The 23,049-nt window shown below is 49.1% G+C and overlaps 1 protein-coding gene across 1 annotated transcript in view; it reads left to right on the top strand.

The window, feature by feature from the left end:
• The window catches only part of myo15b (myosin XVB), a 480,192-nt gene that overhangs the window by 106,039 nt on the left and 351,104 nt on the right, over positions 1-23,049 (top strand). Inside the window, exons 13-15 of the mRNA XM_070856827.1 lie at positions 359-417; positions 13,008-13,131; positions 14,390-14,485. Coding sequence (XP_070712928.1) covers positions 359-417; positions 13,008-13,131; positions 14,390-14,485 — 279 coding nt within the window. The remainder of the gene's footprint in view (positions 1-358; positions 418-13,007; positions 13,132-14,389; positions 14,486-23,049) is intronic.

Below are 23,049 nucleotides of genomic sequence, written 5' to 3'. Positions count from 1 at the left end.
AGACAGGCCGCGCGAAACAACGCGCAGCTTACAGGGAACGTTGGGCAGGAGGAGGGGCAATTACAGATTTGGAGGGGGGCGGTGCGGGGCGGGGGGAGAGACAAATTGGGGCAGAGCAGTGTATATGTCTGATTACATGTTTCATGAACCTTTGTGCGTATCTCTGAGTCTGCAGTACATGTGTGTATCTGTCAGTGGTGCATGTTTTTGCATGTGTGCGTGATTGCATTCATTCTCTATGTGTGTACATGTATGATGCCCATACAGACATGGTTCATGCATGCACACACATGTTGTTTCGGGTATGTGCATACACAGAAATAATATGTGTTTTGAGTTTGCATTTTTATCTTTTCAGAAAACCAGTTATGACCGGATCTTTTCCCCTCTCTCTGTGGAAAGCTCTATAGATGCCAGGTGACCAGCGTTTAGATATACGATTGCTCAAAGTCCGGCCTGTATCCTATAGGATGCATTAGTGTGTGTGGATGGGTGTCCCTGTACCCGACTCTCTCTCTTTGTTCTTTCCGTTCTGTCTCATCTCAGATTCAGTTTTTCTCTTTCAGACTTTTCTCTGTCTCTCACTCTCTTTCTCTCCTGCTCTTTCTCCACCCCCCCTTTCTCTCCTCCTCTCTCTCTTTCTCTCCCCCTCTTTCTTTCTCTCCCCCTCTCTCTCTTTCTCTCCCCTCTCTCTTTCTCTCCTCCTCTCTCTCTTTCTCTCCCCTCTCTCTCTCTCTGTCTCTCTGTCTCTCCCCCTCTCTCCCTGTCTCTTTCCCTCTCTCTCTCTCTCCCTCTCTCTTTCTCCCCCTCTCTCTTTCTCCCTCTCTCCCTCCCTATCTCCCTCCCTCTTTCTCTTTCTCTCCCTCCCTCTCTCTCTTTCTCTCCCTCCCTCCCTCTCTTTCTCCTCCTCCCTCCCTCTATTTCGCTCACTCCCTCTTTCTCTACATCTCTCTTTCTCTCTCACTGTCACTGTGGGCTCGATTGTAGCCCTCTCACGCCATGTGGGGTGGGGGTTAAATATTTAAATACGAAGAATGTGACCTGAACACGCCGCACACATGCCCGCCGCATTTTTACAATTTTAGGGCGGTGAATATCAGGTGTCCGAGTGTCCCCAGTGGAGAGGCGGGAAGCTTATTAACATATTTAAATTGGGCTCCCACAGTGCAATTTATAATTGACTGCTGCTGAGCATGTTTACCAGGGTTGGGAAACTTGCAGTGGAAGGGAGACGGGAACTGCTGGCTCCACAGGATAAACAGTTGCTTCAGCAATCCACGTGGGCCAGGAGAAGCAGGAGTGCTCCCATCCCGCAGACCCCACAAGGAAGCCTTCCGCCTTCCCCAGCCCTGATCGTCAGCCTACACCAGCCCAGATTGACGATCCTCCCCGAACACGGCTGTGATATATTCTTACAACATCACTGTGAAGCACACTACACAAGATGGCTCCAACACAGAAACTGTCGTCATGTGACTTTGCCACATGACCCTTTTATTATTTACATCAGTAGTTGCATTACCACAGTAGTCCACTAGGTGGAGCAGTAGTTCACTAGGGGGAGCTCTATTACACTTCTCTCTCCTTAATGAAGGAGTAATCATAACAAAATAATAACTTGCAATGGTTATAACCTACAAAAACTATAGGGCTAGAACCTCCACTTTTATGCTTATCGGCCAAAAATTGGCGCTATTTCCGGTGTGGGCATTAAAAAAATGTTTTCAGATCGCCGGCTTCTCGCCCATTCTCAAAATACCGAGTTTATACTTTTGAAAATAGCCGTTACCGCGAGCAATATAAAATGGGCGATAGCGTTAAATTTTTTTGACCTTGTGTCGTAAAGTGTGGCCGTCCTTAGCAATGGCATGGCAACGCTCGATTCCCGTGATTCTGGAGGTCAAGGGACACCATGACATGCACAGAAGAAGAGACAGAGAGAGGGATCTCAGAGGGACTGAAGGCGTGGCTGGGTGTGGTGTGGCTGCTTTGGGAGGAAGGAGGGAGACTTTAGAGCTTCACAGCAAGTAGGCAAATAAAAAGTAGGTGTTACCATCCACATATTTGACTGAATTTGGCCTATAATGGAGAGAGAGGAGGAGGCATCACAGCACGCTGTGGAAACTGAAGCTGGAGAGAGCAGTGAGGTGGGAGAGGAGCACATTGGAGACTGCAAAAGAGCCAGGAGATTCTCAGGCGAGGCAAATGCCTCCCTCCTGTAGGAGGTCGAGTTACGCTGGGGTGATTTGACACAGGGAGGGCGTGGGAAGCCCACCCCAAAGGCCTACCAGAAGATATGGATCGAGATAGCAGAGGTGGTCTCGTCGGCGACCAGCGAGGCGCGTGAGGGCAACCAATGCCGCAAACGATGGAACGACCTTGTGGGATCCGCAAGAGTAAGTATTACATTGATTTACATGTACTTATGTATTTATATAATTTGATTTGAGTGACTATCAGCAGATGTGAGATCTTGCACTTTTACCAGGAATGTTTTACTCAAAGCCTGCGGTCATGGTGTACGTCTTTAGGGAAAGAATGATAATAATCATAATAATCATGATTCCGTCTGTTGATTATGTGTTGTATCAGTGTCTGTGACAGTACCTAGCAATGATATCACGCAATGATCTCATGCCATGTCGTCCTGTCACCTTTTACAGAAGACGCTATCGACGATGAGGTCCGTGCAGAGGCGAACGGGTGGGGGGCCACCAGTCCCCAGCGACATCACAGAGATGGAGGAGCGGGTGCTCGCACTCGTGGGGAAGCACACCCTGACAGCCAAGGACACATCTGCAGACCCTGAAGTGATGCCACGTGAGTAAAGCTTACACCATTGCGTAATGTAAAGTTTATAGATGCCACACCAAACAATCATATATGATGATTTCTAAAAGTGTCATAGAAATAATGCTGGCCCTAATGAAAATCATTGCAATGCACAATGTGTTGATGGTCATGAAATGTGGTGTCTGTGATGATGTTGAGAGCGGTGGTGCTTTTGTCGTGCATATGCTGTGTGTAGTGCTGGACTCACCTTGTGACCCGAGCACCCCCTTCTCCTCTAATAACCTCATTTGTGTTTTGCAGCTCAGCCAGCAGCGCGGCCCCAGGAAAGGCCACAGAGGCCAGAAGGTGGGGGCGCGGGGCAGGAGTCGGCGGACGATCCTACTACATCTGGTGCTGAGCAGCTCCGATTCTCGCCTGTCAATCCGCTGGGTCTGTTCTCGACGGATGAGAGCGTGGACTTCGAAGAACCTGCTATGCCACGCTCCAGAAGCCATTCCATATTCCATCCCAAGGCCATCTAGTGGTCTTCCAGTCATTTCCACCTCCACTCTGGAGGTACCGGTCCCAAGCACCTCTCCATTTGTCCCCAGGACGACGCCGAACCCACAGAGGCCTCGTGGACGCGGCAGGTCTGTTCCACGAGCGCGACATGACAGTGGAGAGATGGTACAGTTGTCCAGGAAGACTGTAGACATTGGTCACCAACTCATCGAAGCATTGGGGGGCATATCGCGACAGCTGGCCACCATGACCGAGTACATTCCGCGCATGGCGAAGTCCCTGGATACGATAGCCAGGAACACTGCTGCCACAGGCCTCCCAGTGGTCCCTGAGCACGGCACTCCATCCCTAGGTTCCACACCACCACTGCGAACGACAGATGAGGGCAAGGACCAAGATCCTGCTTCTGCATCAGAGAATGTTGCCCCCTCGGCATCCCCCCCCGCTCCCGTACCCATGCAACCACCGCATCTGCCTTCATCCCCCCAACGAGGCACCACCTGAGGAGCTCCTCGGCCAGACGCCGTGGAGCAAGGAGGGAAAGGGTTAGAGGTGGGGAGAAGAAGGAGAGGGGGGAACGAAAGTGAGGTGCATGTGCGCTGTGTTATATCTCCATCTGGGTGTATGCAATTTGTTGTAATGTATGGAGGCTGGAGAACCACGCTCCTGCTTTGCCTTTGTATTCTGTGTTGGTGGACATGTTGAACATTTGATTTATGTCAATGGTGGAAAAAGTGGGATGTGGGCAGGGGTTGGGTGTTATTGGCTGTGATACTTATGATTTCCGACCAATGTTGGTATTAAACTTTTATTATTGAACTTAACCTTGTTGCGCATTGTCTCAGATAGTTGGACCATTACACACTGGTTATTCTTTACCATGAAAGGGTTAAATACAACTTAACATCAATCAACGTAAACTTTAACTGGCACCAAGGTAATGGGCACCATTGATGTCTGAGCTGCACACACACAGCAGTGTGTCAGCGTTGTCACTCACATCAGCGCTCTTTCAGGCTAATCTTTCAGATATCAGCTTCTCACCATTGGCGTTCGTTCCGGTTAGTTCCTCTTTTTGTGGGCGGTTTTTTGAGCGAGCGATATTATGGGCGATATGTATGCAAGGTGGTGAAATTGACGATGGCCAATCTCCATGACTGCTAGTTTGGGTAAATATGCTCTTTACGACAAAAAACAGTAGGTGGGCGTTAATATTGAATCTCTGCGTTAATTCTGTGCGGAAAGTAACGCTGGGCAATATTATGGCCGTTGATTTTGCCCATTCTGCTGATTCCGCCCCCAAAAAGTGGGCGGGCTGTAATATTTTTTCCCGGCGTTATGCACATTGGGAAAATAATGCCCAGCGATAAGTCTCCTAAAAAGCCCGCCAGTTTCTATTTTGTGGAAGCCATGCCCCCGCCCCATGGGCTAGAACCTCCTTTTTTTTGCATACTTAATGCCCATTTTACTGCTGAAATAATGTATAACGCCCATATATCGTCCAGTTTGGCACAAAATGGAAACTGACAGGCATTTTTAGGAAACTTATCGGCGAGCGTTACTTTCCCCATGTGCTTAATGCTAAGAAAAAATATAACCGCCCGCCCACTTTTTTGGGGCGGAATCATCAGAATGGGCGAATTCAACGCCCATAATATCACCCTGCGTTATTTTCCGCACTGATTTAACGCCAAGATTCAATAATATCACCCGCCCATTTTTTTGTCGTAAAGAGCATATTTACCCAAACTAGCAGGCACGAGATCGTCCATCGTCACTTTCACCACCTCGCACACATATCACCCACAATATCGCTCGCCCAAAAAAACGCCCAGAAAAGGTGGAACTAACCGGAACTAATCACAGCGTATGGACGCCATGTTCTAGATCACATGTCGCATCCTTTAAAAGGCTGCTGTGCTTCAACCTCGGGGGAGTTCAGATGACTCTGCAGGTCGGTGGAGTTGATGTGAACATCTCTGAAAACATCTTGACCATAAAGTGACCAATTGGAATTGAATAGGTGTCTTCGTCGGGACATTCCTTGTTTGTGTCCAATCGGTGGAAAACAAAGAGCTACTGCAATGGGGCCTGTCCTTTCTCACCCTCTCTTGGTGACCAATTATATGCGACATCGCCGAAGGAACGTTCCACTGCATTACGTGCCCAAAGTAAGACGTAACAGACTGATGAGTAGGACCAGACGTTACGCCCCCCGCAAATACAAAGAGAAGCATTCTTACCTCGACTTGCCCGACACCACCTGCCTTCGGAGACTGCGCTTCCACAAAGAGGTTATCACTGAGGTGTGCCAGCTGATAAGGGCAGATCTGACAGTCTACCTCAGGAACGAGAGGAAGAGGAGGACGAGGAGGCGGACACTGACATCGGCCCAGACAATCAGGCTGACGCTGAAGCCATGCCCTCCCCCCCCGTAGACCACATGAAAGGGCCCTTGGTGGCATGATAGCTGCAAAAGCCTTATGTCAGGAGCTCATCAATGATCGCTTTGCCTGAAAGAACATTGGTGTTATTTACAAAGCTGACACACTGCTGGGTGTGCAGGTGATACATCAATGGTGATAGTTAAAGTTTAAGGTGATTGAAGTTAAGTGTGATTGTACCCTTTGATGTTAAGGAATCACCAGCGTGTAATGGTGCAGCCACCTGAGCCAATGCGCTACGAGGTTTTGTTAAATAAAAAACATTTAAACCGAACATTAGTCTGAATCATCAGTATTTCTATAGAACCCAACCCTTCCGCCCCCCACCCCCCACCCGCTTCTCCTCCCCACCTCTACCTCTACCCCTTCCCCTTCCCCTCCTGGCTCCTCAGGTGATGCTTCATTGGGCATTGGGGGAGGGAGGGGGGATGACGGCCGAAATGCTGCTTATACGGATACGGGAGAGGACGGTCCCGAGGTGGGAACGTGCTCTGAGCCAGAAGCAAGATGTTGCTGCTGGCTCTCATGTGTGGTTGGCAATGGGGCTGCGGCACCTTAGGGTGCAGTGCCGCGCTCCGGGACCAGTGTTCCTGGCTACCAGCTGCAGGGCCTCCTCCATCCGTTCCATGTTATATCTTAATTGGACAAAAACTCGGTGCCAACTATGTTCTTGGTGCTTAGTAGGTTTTTTGCTACTGGTGAATCTCCCTCGTGCTTCCCACAAGCACACACCACAGCCACACATGCTTTCGGTACCTCTGAGCTCCTTCTCTCTGTCTCATCTTCTGTGCATGCCATGATGACCCTTGACCTCCTGAATCGCGGGAATCGAGCGTTGCCATGCCGTTGCTAAGGACGGCCACACTTTATGGCAGGTGAGAAAAATTTTACGCTACTGCCCATTTCATATCGCTCGCGGTAACACCCATTTTCAAAAATGGAGACTAGGTGCTTTGAGAATGGGCGAGAAGCTGGCGATCTGAAAACCCTTTTTTACTGTCTATGCCGGAAATAATGTCCATTTTTGGGCAATAAGCACAAAAGTGGAGGTTCTAGCCCCATGGACTTATTTTTCCATATTTACAAATCAAACTTAACCACTGGTTTCCTGATTCGAGGAGGATACCTTCGCTCTTGAGCAGAGCTTTCAAACATGGTGTCGAACTTAGACTCATTCTAGGCTGAGCCTGAGGAGAGTTTTCCTCCAAGGGCAACCCTTGATCTATATTGTGACTCTCTACAACTTCAGACTGTTTGTCTGCCTGACTTGGACTTAAATTCTGACTTTCTCTTGGACTTGTTTCTAGTACATCGGATATAAGATTTGCTACTGGTACTCTACTTATAACAAGACCATCTGACTCATCAAAAAAAATCGAATCATTCCAACTTTCAACTCCTTCCACATCTGTAGGTAAAATATGATCAATGTGAACAAACCTAACCTTTCCGTGTTCAAACATCTTGACCAAATATGTGCGAGGACCACATATCTTCACTAGTCTTCCTGGTAACTACTTTAACCATTTATGGTGATAGTTCTTCACTCTAACCTTCTGATTCAATTTCGCACTTCTCTCTATTACTCTACCTCTATCATGATTCTCATTCTGTCTTGATTATTTCTCTGCTACTGACTGTGCCAAATTCGGCTTTAACAACGAGAACTTTGGATGTCGTTTGAGAAACAACTCTGCTGGTGTTCTACCAGTAGTTGTATGAGGAGTATTACGATAAGTAATAAGATAATTTGTTAGTTTGTGGTCCAACGACAACTGCCATTTCCTTGGATTTGGATCCAACATTTGCTTGATGAGGGCATGATTTACAACTTGTACTGTGCGCTCTGCTGCACCATTTGAAGCGGGGGTGATATGGAACTTTGGTATGTTTCACACCATTTCTGCTCATGAACTGTGCAAATTCTTCTGAACAAAATTGTATCCCTTTATCAGACACATGGGAGATCACATGAAAAAAACAATTATTGCAAATTGTCTAGTGTTTTACTTGTTATTTTCTGCATTGGAAACACCTCTACCCACTTTGAATGATTATCAATCACAATGAACAATTGTCCTTCTAGCTCAGCAAAAATCTACAGGTAATCTTTCCCATACCCTGGGAGGCCATTTCCATGGCTGTAATGGTACTGATGGTGGTTTCCTACCTACCGATTAACATATTATATACTGACCAATAATGTAATCTATATCTTTATCTAAACCTGACCACCATAAGTAACTGCGTGCGAAACTCTTGGTTAAACATATTCCCAGGTGGTGGTCATAACAATTGTTTGATCTCCTAACAATTTGGACCTGAACTTATTTGGCATAATTACTCTTGATCCCCACATGATACAATCTTTATCCACTGATTCCTATGAATGAAGTATGGATGAATACCTTCCTCTGATACCTGGTTTGGCCAGCCATTTGCTTTGTAATTATACACCTTTGACATAACTTGGTCACATTTGGTTGCTCCACCAATCTCTTCAGCTGTGGATGGCAGCTCATCAATGTATGAAGAATAGAACACTTCTTCCCTTTTGGGTATAACTTGTGATAGGGATGGAAACCTGGACATAGCATCAGCATTACCATCTGACTTAGGTACAACAACAATGGGTGCAGCCCAATTACTTAGATCTATCTTAGAGATAATGTGCTCAGTTTCTAGTCTTTTGAGTTCTTGCTCAACTTTCTCCTTGAGTCTGTATGGTATGGGACGTGGCTTGCAGTAAAATGGTCAAGCGTCCTTCTGCACTCTGACACTCACCTTGAAACCTTGGATCGGACTCCTTGTTTCGAGAAACACCTTCGGATACTGCTTGATAACGTCATCTTTCGATGCAAATTTAATTTCCACACGAAAAATCTAATTCCAATTCAGCTTTAAGGATCCCAGCCAATTTCTACCTATCAAGGCAGACTTGTCTCCTGCCACTGCTATGAGAGGCAAGCTCTGAAACTGATCCTTGTATTTCACCGGTATGGTGATGCGTCCTATTACAGGGATTTGCTCTCTTGAGTAGCCTTGCAGCTCTATCTTCAATTTCTCCAGTTGAAAATCACGCAACTTGTCGAGATATAGCGATTCTGGTACTATGCTCACGGATGCGCCAGTGTCGATTTCTACAGGTATCCTGGTTCCTGCAACATCTACTTGGATGACAATATTTCATGAATCATTGTTAGGTATCCTTGTGCTCCTGATGATGTGTATCTCCAGAGCCTCCTCGTCCTGTTGCTTGTCTTCCATGCTATGTAGTCTCTGGTGATTTCTAAAGCATTGAAAGTTGGTTTACTCTTCAGTCGGCATGTCTTTGCAAGATACCCTGTTTTCTTGCAGGAGAAACACTCTGCCTTCACATAGGGACAGCTTTGAGCAATGTGTTGTCCCAGACACTGATAGCACGACTTCAATGCCGTGTTACCTTGGCCATTTGCTGAAGCCTTGGGGCCCAACTGCCATTTACTTTTAACCTGCAAGCGATTCGCCTCAGTTGTCTGATGACTGGAAATGGTGTGAAATTCTCGGGAGTATTGGTCAGCCATTTTCATCAACATAGCTGTCTGACAAGTTAAATCATAAGTCAAGTTTAGGGGTTGTCAACAACTGCCTCCTGATTGCTTCATTTTTCATTCCACAAACAAAGAGTTCACGCAATGCTCGGCCCTGAAAGTTTCCAAAATGACAGTGAATGGATAACTTTTTTAAAGCTACTCACGCTCATCAATTAATTGATCTCATATTCCAAAACGATAATTTTCAGCAATTTCCAAGGGCTCAGGACAGTAGTGCTGTAGAATCTCTGTCAGTGCTGTGTCCTTTGGCTTGATGGGGACAAGCAGATTTTTCAGGGTTCCATACACCTCGGGGACTGTTTCAGTCAAGAAAATAGCTCGTTTCCCTTCTAAAACCACCCGATTATGGATTTCATCATCAAAGACTTGAACAATACTATTTGCGGTAAAAAACATTTCTAGCCACTCCACATACGCTCCGAATGTCTCTCAGTCACAATGGAACTCACCCAAGCTCCCTATTATTCCCATAGGCATGGCCATCTGGACTCTGCAATGTCGACAGTTCATGTTGGATTTATAGCTGTTCTGCAAAACAAAGAACCTCTCAAAGTCTCTCTGTTGGTTGGCAGGATCATTCACCAACAAAAATTCCAGCCAGGGAATCCAGAAATCCTATCCCCATCGCCAAATGTGATATATTCTTATGACATCACTTAGATGGCTCCAACTCAGAAACTGTCATCATGTGACTTTGCCACATGACCCTTTTCTTATTTACATCAGTAGTTGCATTGCCACAATAGTCCACTAGAAGGAGCAGTAGTCCACTGGGGGTACTCTATTACAACGGCCTTTTTCCCCCTCCCGATCACAGCCTCTCCCCCCTCCCGATCACAGCCTCTCCCCCCTCCCGATCACAGCCTCTCCCCCCTCCCGATCACAGCCTCTCCCCCCCTCCCGATCACAGCCTCTCCCCCCCTCCCGATCACAGCCTCTCCCCCCTCCCGATCACAGCCTCTCCCCCCTCCCGATCACAGCCTCTCCCCCCTCCCGATCACAGCCTCTCCCCCCTCCCGATCACAGCCTCTCCCCCCCTCCCGATCACAGCCTCTCCCCCCTCCCGATCACAGCCTCTCCCCCCTCCCGATCACAGCCTCTCCCCCCTCCCGATCACAGCCTCTCCCCCCTCCCGATCACAGCCTCTCCCCCCTCCCGATCACAGCCTCTCCCCTCTCCCGATCACAGCCTCTCCCCCCTCCCGATCACAGCCTCTCCCCCCTCCCGATCACAGCCTCTCCCCCCTCCCGATCACAGCCTCTCCCCCCTCCCGATCACAGCCTCTCCCCCCTCCCGATCACGGCCTCTCCCCCCTCCCGATCACGGCCTCTCCCCCCTCCCGATCACAGCCTCTCCCCCCTCCCGATCACAGCCTCTCCCCCCTCCTGATTGCCAGGGACTGTCTCCCCTCCCGATCACGGCCTCTCCCCCGTCCCGATCACAGCCTCTCCCCTCTCCCGATCACGGCCTCTCCCCTCTCCCGATCACGGCCTCTCCCCCCTCCCGATCACGGCCTCTCCCCTCTCCCGATCACGGCCTCTCCCCTCTCCCGATCACAGCCTCTCCCCTCTCCCGATCACAGCCTCTCCCCTCTCCCGATCACAGCCTCTCCCCCCCTCCCGATCACGGCCTCTCCCCTCTCCCGATCACAGCCTCTCCCCTCTCCCGATCACAGCCTCTCCCCTCTCCCGATCACAGCCTCTCCCCTCTCCCGATCACAGCCTCTCCCCTCTCCCGATCACAGCCTCTCCCCTCTCCCGATCACAGCCTCTCCCCTCTCCCGATCACGGCCTCTCCCCCCTCCTGATTGCCAGGGACTGTCTCCCCTCCCGATCACGGCCTCTCCCCTCTCCCGATCACGGCCTCTCCCCCCTCCCGATCACGGCCTCTCCCCCCTCCCGATCACAGCCTCTCCCCCCTCCCGATCACGGCCTCTCCCCTCTCCCGATCACGGCCTCTCCCCCCTCCCGATCACGGCCTCTCCCCTCTCCCGATCACAGCCTCTCCCCTCTCCCGATCACAGCCTCTCCCCCCTCCCGATTGCCAGGGACTGTCCCCAAGGATCCACAGCTTCCACTTCCTGCTGATCTGCTCCTTCCTACCCGCCCACCTCTTTGGCCGGCAACCGGGCAGAATATGGAGGTAAAAATAGTTAATATGGTCCTCCGCACTTCTGGCCTTGCCAGATTCTTCGACCGTATTCGGCCTCCCATAAATTTGGGGGCAATTGTATCGGTTTCTCTTTCCTTCTCGTTCTGTCAAACCTCTCCCTCTCTCTGTCTTTCTCCCTCTCCCTCTGTCTCTCTCTCCCCCTCTACCTTGCTCTCACTCTCTCGCCCTCTGTCTCTGAATATCTCTACCTCCCTCTGTCACTCTCTCTGTCATAAGAACATAAGAAATAGGAGCAGGAGTCGGCCAGCTGGCCTCTCGGGCCTGCTCCGTCATTCAATAAGATCATGGCTGATCTGGTCCTGGCCTCAGCTCCACTTTCCTGCCCGCTCCCCATAACTATTCCCCGATCGCTCAAAAATCTGCCTATCTCCGCCTTAAATATATTCAATGACCCAGCCTCCAAAGCACTTTGGGGCAGAGAATTCCATAGATTTATAACTCTCTGAGTGAAGAACTTCCTCCTCATCTCAGTTTTAAATGGGCAGCCCCTTATTCTGAGACTGTGTCCCCGAGTTTTAGTTTCCCCTATGAGTGGAAATATCCTCTCTGCATCCACCTTGTCGCGCCCCCTCATTTCGATAAGATCACCTCTCATTTTTCTGAACTTCAATGTGTATAGGCCGAAATTACTCAATCTATCTTCATAAGTCAACCCCCTCATCTCCGGAATCAACCTAGTGAACCTTCTCTGACAGCCTCCAATGCAAGTATATCCTTAAATACGGAGACCAAAACTGTATGCAGTATTCTAAGGTGTGGTCTCACCAATACCCTGTACAGTTGTAGCAGGATTTCTCTGCTTTTATACTCTATCCCCCTTTGCAATAAAGGCCAACATTCCATTTGCCTTCCTGATTACTTGCTGCACCTGCATACTGACTTTTTGTGTTTCATGCACAAGGACCCCCAGGTCTCTCTGTACTGCAGCACTTTGCAATTTTTCTCCATTTAAATTATTATTTGCTTTTCTATTACTTCTGCCGAAGTGGATAACCTGACATTTTCCAACATTATACTCCATCTGCAAAATTTTTGCCCCCTCACTTAGCCTGTCTATATCCCTTTGCAGATTTTTTTGTGTCCTCCTCACAATTTGCTTTCCCACCAATCTTTGTATCATCAGCAAACTTGGCTATATTACACTCGGTCCCTTCATCCAAGTCATTAATGTAGATTGTAAATAGTTGAGGCCCTAGCACCAATCCCTGCAGCACCCCCCTAGTCACTGTTTGTCAACGAGAAAATGACCCATTTATCCCAACTCTCTGTTTTCTGTTAGTTAGCCAATCCTCTATCCATGCTAATATATTACCCCCTCTGTCTCTCTGTCTTGCTCTCCCTCTCTCTGTCTCTCTCTCCCCCTGTATCTCTCTGTCTCGCTCTCCCTCTCCCCCTCTGTCTCTCTGTCTCTCTCTCAATCTCTCCTTCTCCCTCACTCTGTTTCTCCCTCAATCTCGGTTTGATGTTGTTAAAATGCCAGTAACTTTCTGTTTTCTCTGTTCAGAGATACTATTGCCAAAGCTCTTTACTCGCTGCTATTTGATTGGCTGATACAGCAAATCAATGTGCATCTGATGCCGGTGGAGATGGACAGCTCTGTGGGGGTTGTAGATGTCTATGGATTTGAGGTAAGACTTGCAGAGAGTTGATGGGTTTTAATATATAGGGGTCTGAGGAAAGTCAAATCTTACCTCTTAGCTCAGTGCTATGGGGATGCTCTATGCGTATGTGTATGACTTCAGATATAATACATTATAGCAGGTAAATAACATACCACAGAAATCAGGAAGTGCATAATTGTCACTTTCACATGCTTCAAATTTTGTGCTTAAGATCTAGAAAGCACAGCGCATTATACACTGTTTTTCCACCTCTGGAATCTGGGTTACAATCCAGTCCATAATGATGCAATGAAAGCCTTTTCTGTCATGTATTTCACCATCTTGCAATGACAATAGTTATGTAACTGTAACTCATGCACACTGTACCTGTACCTTTGAAATGCACACCCTGACCACAGGGGGTGAGCTTGCAGGAGACACTCCTCACCTGGGTTTCCAGGTATAAAAGGGGAGGTCCCACCCAGGGTCAGCACTCCTTGGTCCTGGGAATAAAGTGAAGATACAGAGTAAAGCTCCCTCTACACTGTTCCATTAAACATTCCCAGGGCAGCTACAGCACGGGGATAGATACAGAGTAAAGCTCCCTCTACACTGTTCCATTAAACATTCCCAGGGCAGGTACAGCACGGGGTTAGATACAGAGTAAAGCTCCCTCTACACTGTCCCATCAATCATTCCCAGGGCAGGTACAGCACGGGGTTAGATACAGAGTAAAGCTCCCTCTACACTATCCCATCAAACACTCCCAGGGCAGGTACAACACAGGGTTAGATACAGAGTAAAGCTCCCTCTACACTGTCCCGTCAAACACTCCCAGGGCAGGTACAGCATGGGTAAAGTTCCCTAGGACACGGGGCAGTGAGCACAGGGAGTGATGGGTGAGCGGGACTCGGTGCGAGTTAGGACACGGGGCAGCGAGCACAGGGGGTGATGGGTGAGCGGGACTTGGTGCGAGTTAGGACACGGGGGCAGCCGATTTTTGGATAATCTCTAGTTTACGTAGGGTAGAATATGGGAGGCCAGCCAGGCAGAGAGGCCTCTCGGTCCTTCCACCTCTGGGGCCTGAGTTGCAAGGTCCTCCAAATAACTGGGCTGAAAAGCTCTTCTCTCTTGTATAGGGCAGCTGAGCAAAATCAGTTTGTGGCAGTCTGTGACTGGGCAGGGGAGCTCTGGTGAACCAGTCCAGATTTTATTTTACCAGCTCTTTAGTAAGTGTGTTTTGTTTGAACTTGCTGTCTTATTTTTCCTGTGTGTCTGTCCGCAGGATCTGGGCGTGAACAGCTTTGAGCAGCTATGCATCAATTACGCCAATGAACAGCTGCAGCATTTCTTCAGCCAAGCAGTGCTCACACAGGAGCAGGTAATGGCACCAGTAAAACAGTAAGGGCGTTATTTTTAAGAAAGAAAAGACTTGGATTTACATAACACCTTTCATCACCACCGGACGTCTCAAAGCACTTTACAGCCAATGCAGTACTTTTGGAGTGTAGTCACTGTTGTAATGTGGGAAACCCGGTAGGCAACCTGCGCACAGCAAGCTCCCACACACAGCAATGTAATAATGACCAGATAATCTGTTTCTGGTTATGATGATTGAGGGATAAATATTGGCCAGGACAATGGGGATAATTCCCCTGCTCTTCTTTGAAATAGTGCCATGGGATATTTTACGTCCGAGAGAGCAGACAGGGCCTCGGTTTAACATCTCATTCAAATGACGGCACCTCCGACAGTGCAGTGCTCCCTCAGCAATGCCCTGGAGTGTCAGCCTAGATTAATGTGCTCAAGTCCCTGGAGTGGGACTTTAACCCACCACCTGTGGAAGGGTGAAAACAGGCGCTAACTGGGGGCCTGTGCTCTGTTCAGTTTCCGGGCTAATTCATGATGATCATGATTTGAACGAGCCTGCAGGCGCTGAACCCGACAACTGCACATTTAGCACTGAAGCGCTAACTAGACGCGATTTTCCTGGAGCTGTATATGTAGCCTGCAATCACCCACTTCCACTGAAGGTGTAGGGTACGCTGGCGGGGAGAAAAGCCAAAGTGGAAGGATTTCTCAGTGCCCGAGAGAGAGGGCACCCAGGTTCTCAGACGCAGCACTTGAAGTCCTGGTGGAGGAGGTCTAAAGGAGGATGGTTGTCCCATACCCGCGGCAGGGGGGGAGGGGGGGGGGGGGGAGAAGGCCACAGAGGCAGCTAACACGGCGCATGTGGGAGGAGATCACCCAGAGGCTGATAGGCAGGAGCCCTGGGTCAGGACATGGGGCAAGAAATTTAATGACTTGACACGTGTGGTCAAGGTAAGATCCCATCTCACAAACATACATCTCAATAACTACACCATCACTCAACACACTGCATCCACCATCTAACTGTACACTGACATTCGCACACCCCATACTGTTGTATCCTTCACGGGCACTACTCAGACACATCTCCTAGCTCTTCAAGCATGTGAGGCACCTCACACACACACACACACACAAACACGCCGGTCAGTACAAAAATTTATAAACACCACTCTTTTCCAGGACAAGGTAGCATATAACAGGTGGTAGCAAGTCCTGACCGGGGGAGGGGAAGCGCGCCTGCATGACATCACTCCACTGAAGAGGCCGTGTTGGCTGTGATTGGGAGGAGAGAGAGACGCCATGGCTAGAGGCAGAGCACGGGCATATCGCCTAGCGGTATGTGGCCATTCCAGTTTCCTCACAGATGCACAACTATTCCTGTTCCCTAATCCCCCAAAGTATCCTCACTCTCAAGCTCCATTTGTTCTCATCACACACATCCGTCATCATCATAGGCAGTCCCTCGTATCGAGGATGACTTGCTTCCACGCCAAAAAAGGGCTGAGTTCACAGGTGTTTCAATGAAGGACCTAATATTCAGATCCCGAACTACATGTTGAAGGGTGGAAGATGGCTGTGCGTGGATTTTTTTAACGTGTGGTGACCGTTGCACACCAGCCACCACACGGGCTTGACAGAGCTAGGTCTTGGTCCAGTGGCAAGGATTAACCAAGACGACTGGAGGCCTGCTCTGCTGCACGGACCTAGTGCACACATATCGCAGTGTGGGCTGGCCCGTGCTGCCCTGGGCCCCGATCATGTACATCTACAATCTCTCGCCGCTCCTTCACCCCACCCCGCCCCGCTCCTGCTGTATCTGCCCACGCTCCAATCACCGACCTGAATCTTGATGATGTCACCCTAACGTTTCTAATTTTATTATTGCAGGCTCCCAGGAGCAAGATCCACCTCGCGTCCCCGTCCCCCCCCGCTCCGCCTGCCCCGAGCAACTGCAAGACAAGCAAGAGCCACCTCGTCCCCGAAGGGGAGTGAGGAGGGGAGTGAAAGAGTGGGGAGGAGGGTGAGGAGGAGAGTGGGGAGGAGGAGAGTGGGGAGGAGAGTGAGGAGGAGAGTGAGGAGGAGAGTGAGGAGGAGAGTGAGGAGGAGAATGGGGCGGAGAGTGAGGAGGAATGCACTCTGTCAATGACTACCACTGTCACAGGCACCAGCTCAGAGACCGGCACCACGTGCAATGTTGAGGCTAGGTTACCAGAGGGATCCCCACAGTGGGAAGCACCAGGCACTAGCGGGCAGCACCCATGCAGGGTGGAAGGGACACTACCGGTGCTACCTTATCAGGGGGCAAGGTCACATACTAGCTCTGCTGTAGAGGTGTCAGATGAGGCCCTCACAGGGCCAACCTTCAGAAGAAGGCTGATGAGTGCGCCAAACTAAATGCTTGGTGCAATGGAGACCCTACCTAAAAGCTTAGGCCCTGTACAACTGTAGCAACACCTGTACTCAAATCCCCTCGCTATGAAGGCCAACATGCCATTTGCTTTCTTAACCGCCTGCTGTACCTGCATGCCAACCTTCAATGACTGATGTACCATGACACCCAGGTCTCGTTGCACCTTCCCTTTTCCTAATCTGTCACCATTCAGATAATAGTCTGTCTCTCTGTTTTTACCACCGAAGTGGATAACCTCACATTTATCCACATTATACTTCATCTGCCATGCATTTGCCCACTCACCTAACCTATCCAAGTCACTCTGCAGCCTCATAGCATCCTCCTCGCAGCTCACACTGCCACTCAACTTAGTGTCATCCACAAATTTGGAGATACTACATTTAATCCCCTCGTCTAAATCATTAATGTACAATGTAAACAGCTGGGGCCCCAGCACAGAACCTTGCGGTACCCCACTAGTCACTGCCTGCCATTCTGAAAAGTACCCATTTACTCCTACTCTTTGCTTCCTGTCTGACAACCAGTTCTCAATCCACGTCAGCACACTACCCCCAATCCCATGTGCTTTAACTTTGCACATTAATCTCTTGTGTGGGACCTTGTCGAAAGCCTTCTGAAAGTCCAAATATATCACATCAACTGGTTCTCCTTTGTCCACTTTACTGGAAACATCCTCAAAAAATTCCAGAAGATTTGTCAAGCATGATTTCCCTTTCACAAATCCATGCTGACTTGGACCTATCATGTCACCATTTTCCAAATGCGCTGCTATGACATCCTTAATAATTGATTCCATCATTTTACCCACAACTGAGGTCAGGCTGACCGGTCTATAATTCCCTGTTTTCTCTCTCCCTCCTTTTTTAAAAAGTGGGGTTACATTGGCTACCCTCCACTCGATAGGAACTGATCCAGAGTCAATGGAATGTTGGAAAATGACTGTCAATGCATCCGCTATTTCCAAGGCCACCTCCTTAAGTACTCTGGGATGCAGTCCATCAGTCCCTGGGGATTTATCGGCCTTCAATCCCATTAATTTCCCCAACACAATTTCCCGACTAATAAAGATTTCCCTCAGTTCCTCCTCCTTACGAGACCCTCTGACCCCTTTTATATCCGGAAGGTTGTTTGTGTCCTCCTTAGTGAATACCGAACCAAAGTACTTGTTCAATTGGTCTGCCATTTCTTTGTTCCCCGTTATGACTTCCCCTGATTCTGACTGCAGGGGACCTACGTTTGTCTTTACTAACCTTTTTCTCTTTACATACCTATAGAAACTTTTGCAATCCGCCTTAATGTTCCCTGCAAGCTTCTTCTCGGACTCCATTTTCCCTGCCCTAATCAAACCCTTTGTCCTCCTCTGCTGAGTTCTAAATTTCTCCCAGTCCCCGGGTTCGCTGCTATTTCTGGCCAATTTGTATGCCACTTCCTTGGCTTTAATACTATCCCTGATTTCCCTAGATAGCCACGGTTGAGCCACCTTCCCTTTTTTATTTTTACGCCAGACAGGAATGTACAATTGTTGTAGTTCATCCATGCGGTCTCTAAATGTCTGCCATTAACCATCCACAGTCAACCCCTTAAGTATCATTCGCCAATCTATCCTAGCCGATTCACACCTCATACCTTTAAAGTTACCCTTCTTTAAGTTCTGGACCATGGTCTCTGAATTAACTGTTTCATTCTCCATCCTAATGCAGAATTCCACCATATTATGGTCACTCTTCCCCAAGGGGCCTCGCACAATGAGATTGCTAATTAATCCTCTCTCATTACACAATACCCAGTCTAAGATGGCCTCCCCCCTAGTTGGTTCCTCGACATATTGGTCTAGAAAACCATCCCTTATGCACTCCAGGAAATCCTCCTCCACCGTATTGCTTCCAGTTTGGCTAGCCCAATCTATGTGCATATTAAAGTCACCCATTATAACTGCTGCACCTTTATTGCATGCACCCCTAATTTCCTGTTTGATGCCCTCCCAAACATCACTACTACTGTTTGGAGGTCTGTACACAACTCCCACTAATGTTTTTTGCCCTTTGGTGTTCTGCAGCTCTACCCATATAGATTCCACATCATCCAAGCTAATGTCTTTCCTAACTGTCATCACCACCTTGATCCGTGGCTTGGTGTAGAGCCTGGAATCCATCCTCTCCAGCACGGAGAGGCTGGCCAATTCCATCCAGCAACCTGTGGAGCCTGATATCTTGTAGCGTCTGATGACTGAGTTTCCACTGCCGTCATTGCAACTTGCCTGGAGCAGCAAACTGCTGCAATGGAAGCTCCGGCAGCTGCCATGTTGGCTCTGGGCTCCTCGGTTGAAAGGGGCTTGCAGAGAGTCTCTGATAGCCACAGATCGCCGGGCTGGCTGATCAGAGGCCCCAAGGTAGTGGTGTGGGAATCATGAAGCAGGAACCGACCGGCCTCTCTCTGGATGCCAGCAATGGTGCTCCCTCCCCGCTATGCCACCATTGCCCTTGCCATCGCTTGTCAGCCAGGTGGGCCAGACTGTTGAAGCCCACGCTGAGATGATGCAGTCTGAGCCGGGGACATCATGGCCCACAGCCTGTCGAGGGTGTTGCAGGAGGCCAACTGAACTGGCCTCTTCAGAATTTCAGCGGCCATCCACCTCACCTGCCGCTGCCACTGGGGTTGCACTTTGTAGAAGCAACAGAGTAGGCGAGAGCACTTCTAGGTTAACTATTCAGGGCAAGCACCAGGGCGAATAATTTACTATTGGTTAGCTGTGTGATGTTTCCAGTATATGATTGTGCTGTAGATGAAGATCGGTTATGGTAATTGTGTGGTGCTGGAGTTGGTGGTCTTTTTATTGTGGTCTTCATGGGGGGGGTTGAAAGGATTGAGAGCAGATGATGGACTTGCTGATGGATCCTCAGTCATGGAAAATAAATCCTGGGGTAACCATGCTCCGGAGTCTAGTGGTGGGGCACATCTCTCAAAAGCACTCTTCAATTAGATGGGGACCCTCCGAGGTGCGGGCTATCTACCTGGAACCCTGTGCTGCTCCCCCGGTCACTCTCATTTTCTTCTTCCTCCTCGTCCTCCTCTTGTGGCTCCTGAGCCTGATCCTCTGGCACAATTGCTGGTGGTTGCCGATATAGATGTTGATAAGAGCGTTGGTGAAGTCTTGACAAAGTGTTCCAGACAGTCTCCCGATGTGTTTCAAAAGTCCTTTTCAAACACGGTGCAGTCATAGAAACTTACAGCATGGAGGGAGGCTGTTTCGGCCCATCATGTTCGCACCGGCCGACAAATAACTACCCAGCCTAATCCCACTTTCCAGCTCTGGGTCCGTAGCTCTGTAGGTTACGGCACTTCAGGTGCACATCCAAGTAGTTTTTAAATGTGATGAAAGTTTCTGCCTCTATCACGCCTTCAGGCAGTGAGTTCCAGACCCCCACCGCCTTCTGTGTAAAGAAATTTCCCCTCAAATCCTCTCTAAACCTTCTATCAATTACTTGAAATCTATGCCCCCTGGTTATTGACCACGCTGCTAAGGGAAATAGGTCCATCCTATCCACTATATCTAGGCCCCTCATAATTTTATACACCTCAATAAGGTCTCCCCTCAGCCTCCTCTGTTCCAAAGAAAACAAACCCAATCTATACAATCTTTCCTCATAACTAAAATTCTCCAGTCCAGGCAACATTCTCGTAAATCTCCTCTGTACCCTCTCCAGTGCAATCACATCTTTCCTGTAATGTGGTGACCAGAACTGCACGCAGCACTCCAGCTGTGACCTATCTAGTGTTTTATACAGTTCAAGCATAACCTCCCTGCTCTTGTATTCTATGCCTCGGTTAATAAAGGCAAATATTTTGTATGCCTTCTTAACCACCTTATCTACCTGGCCTGCTACCTTCAGAGATCTGTGGATATGCACTCCAAGGTTCCTTTGTTCCTCTACAGTTCTCAGTGTCCTACCATTCAATGTGTATTCCCTTGCCTTGTTAGCCCTCCACAAATGCATTACCTGACACTTCTCCGGATTGAATTCCATTTGCCACTGTTCTGCCACCTGACCAGTTCGTTGATATTTTCCTGCAATCTACAGCTTTCTTCTTCATTATCAACCACACAGACAATTTTAGTATCCACAAACTTCTTAATCATAGCCCCTATATTCAAGTTTAAATCATTGATTATATACCACAAAAAGCAAGGGACCCAGTACTGAGCCCTGCGGAACTTCACTGGAAACAGCCTTCTAGTCACAAAAACATCCATCGACCATTACCCTCTGCTTCCTGCCTCAATCTTAGTCAGTGTTAATCAGCAAGTGAACATTGAAAGCTGAGCATGGCTTTAAGTAATGCTCACACGCCTCAGCAATGACTCGTTTACTTCTTTTCAGCTGGTCGCTGTTAGGAGAGGCCGTTAAATGAAGCGTTGTCCACCTAAATAGCATGCAGCCTCTTTAATGAGCGGTAGGAGGCAATTTAAGTGGCAATTAGCCCCTGAACGAACCTCCAGGTGCCGTTCCGAGCACTGGCTTTCAGTCCTTTAGTGGTACGCTCGCGGCCTTCCGCGAGAGGTGGGCACCGGAGGGACTGGAGTGCATCATCACGCCCGGCAACCAAATTTTAATTTGATTTTACGTTTTTAAGTTTAATTTGTTTTAATTGCCGGTGCTTTTAGTGTCCCCCTTCCCTTTTATAGGGGGCACTGGGGAAAATTGTGAAATATAGTGCCCAAAAAAAAAACCAAAAAATAGAAAAACGCAAAAAAAAAACAAAAAAAAGGGGGGGAAAAAAAGGGCCTTGTAAATGTCTGGAGTGTCACCCAGGTCGGGTGGCACCGTTTAATGTTTTATGTTTTTGCAGGTGAACTCCAAAAGAGTTTCAGTCCTTTAGTGGTACGCTCGCGGCCTTCCGCGAGAGGTGGGCACCTGAGGGACTGGAGTGCATCATCACGCCCGGCAACCAAATTTTAATTTGATTTTACGTTTTAAAGTTTAATTTGTTTTAATTGTCGGTGCTTTTAGTGTCCCCCTCCCCTTTTATAGGGGGCACTGGAAAAAATGTGATTTTAGCGCCCCCAAAAAAACCCCCAAAAAAACCACAAAAAAAAACCACAAAAAAGAAAAAAAGGGCCTTGTAAATGTCTGCTGTGTCATCCAGGGCGGGTGGCACGGTTTAATGTTTTATGTTTTACAGGTAAACTCCAAAAGAGTTTCAGTCCTTTAGTTTCAGTCCTTTACCAAGATGGTGTCTTGCACTAAACACGGCTAAGCCGGTGTTGCAGCTTAAGATCCCATCTTCACAAACTCAGAGGCTCCTTAGCGCCTAAAGTTTCTGGGAAAAATCACCCCCAAGAACTTTGAAATGACACACCAACACCTTGAGTAATCTGCTGCATCATCAGCATCTTTAATAGTTCCATCTCAATACGAGGTGTGATTTCAGTGTGTGGGCTGGTCATTTCTTCCACCCACATCTGCTGCACTCTGCTCCTCTCACGCTCAGCGCTGCTGCACTCCACTCTGCTCAGTCCCATCATATGTTGCATCTGTTTCCACAACAATCTGCTGTGCTCCGCCCCACCCCACCCCCACCCCACCTCAATCCACCCCCACCCCACCTCAACCCACCCCGATCCCACCTCAACCCACCCCGATCCCACCTCAACCCACCACCACCCCACCTCAACCCACCCCGATCCCACCTCAACCCACCCCCACCCCACCTCAACCCACCCCGATCCCACCTCAACCCACCCCCACCCCACCTCAACCCACCCCGATCCCACCTCAACCCACCCCCACCCCACATCAACCCACCCCCACCCCACCTCAACCCACCCCGATCCCACCTCAACCCACCCCCACCCCACCTCAACCCACCCCGATCCCACCTCAACCCACCCCCACCCCACATCAACCCACCCCCACCCCACCTCAACCCACCCCGATCCCACCTCAACCCACCCCCACCCCACATCAACCCACCCTGATCCCACCTCAACCCACCTCCACCCCACCTCAACCCACCCCCACCCCACCTCAACCCACCTCCACCCCACCTCAACCCACCTCCACCCCACCTCAACCCACCCCCACCCCACCTCAACCCACCCCGATTCCACCTCAACCCACCCCGATTCCACCTCAACCCACCCTCACCCCACCTCAGCC

The sequence above is a fragment of the Pristiophorus japonicus genome, chromosome 16 (assembly GCF_044704955.1).
Source record: "Pristiophorus japonicus isolate sPriJap1 chromosome 16, sPriJap1.hap1, whole genome shotgun sequence".
Classification (NCBI taxonomy): Eukaryota; Metazoa; Chordata; class Chondrichthyes; family Pristiophoridae; genus Pristiophorus; species Pristiophorus japonicus.
Note: the sequence above shows the minus strand (reverse complement) of the source record. Positions and strands in the feature narration are given on the sequence as shown.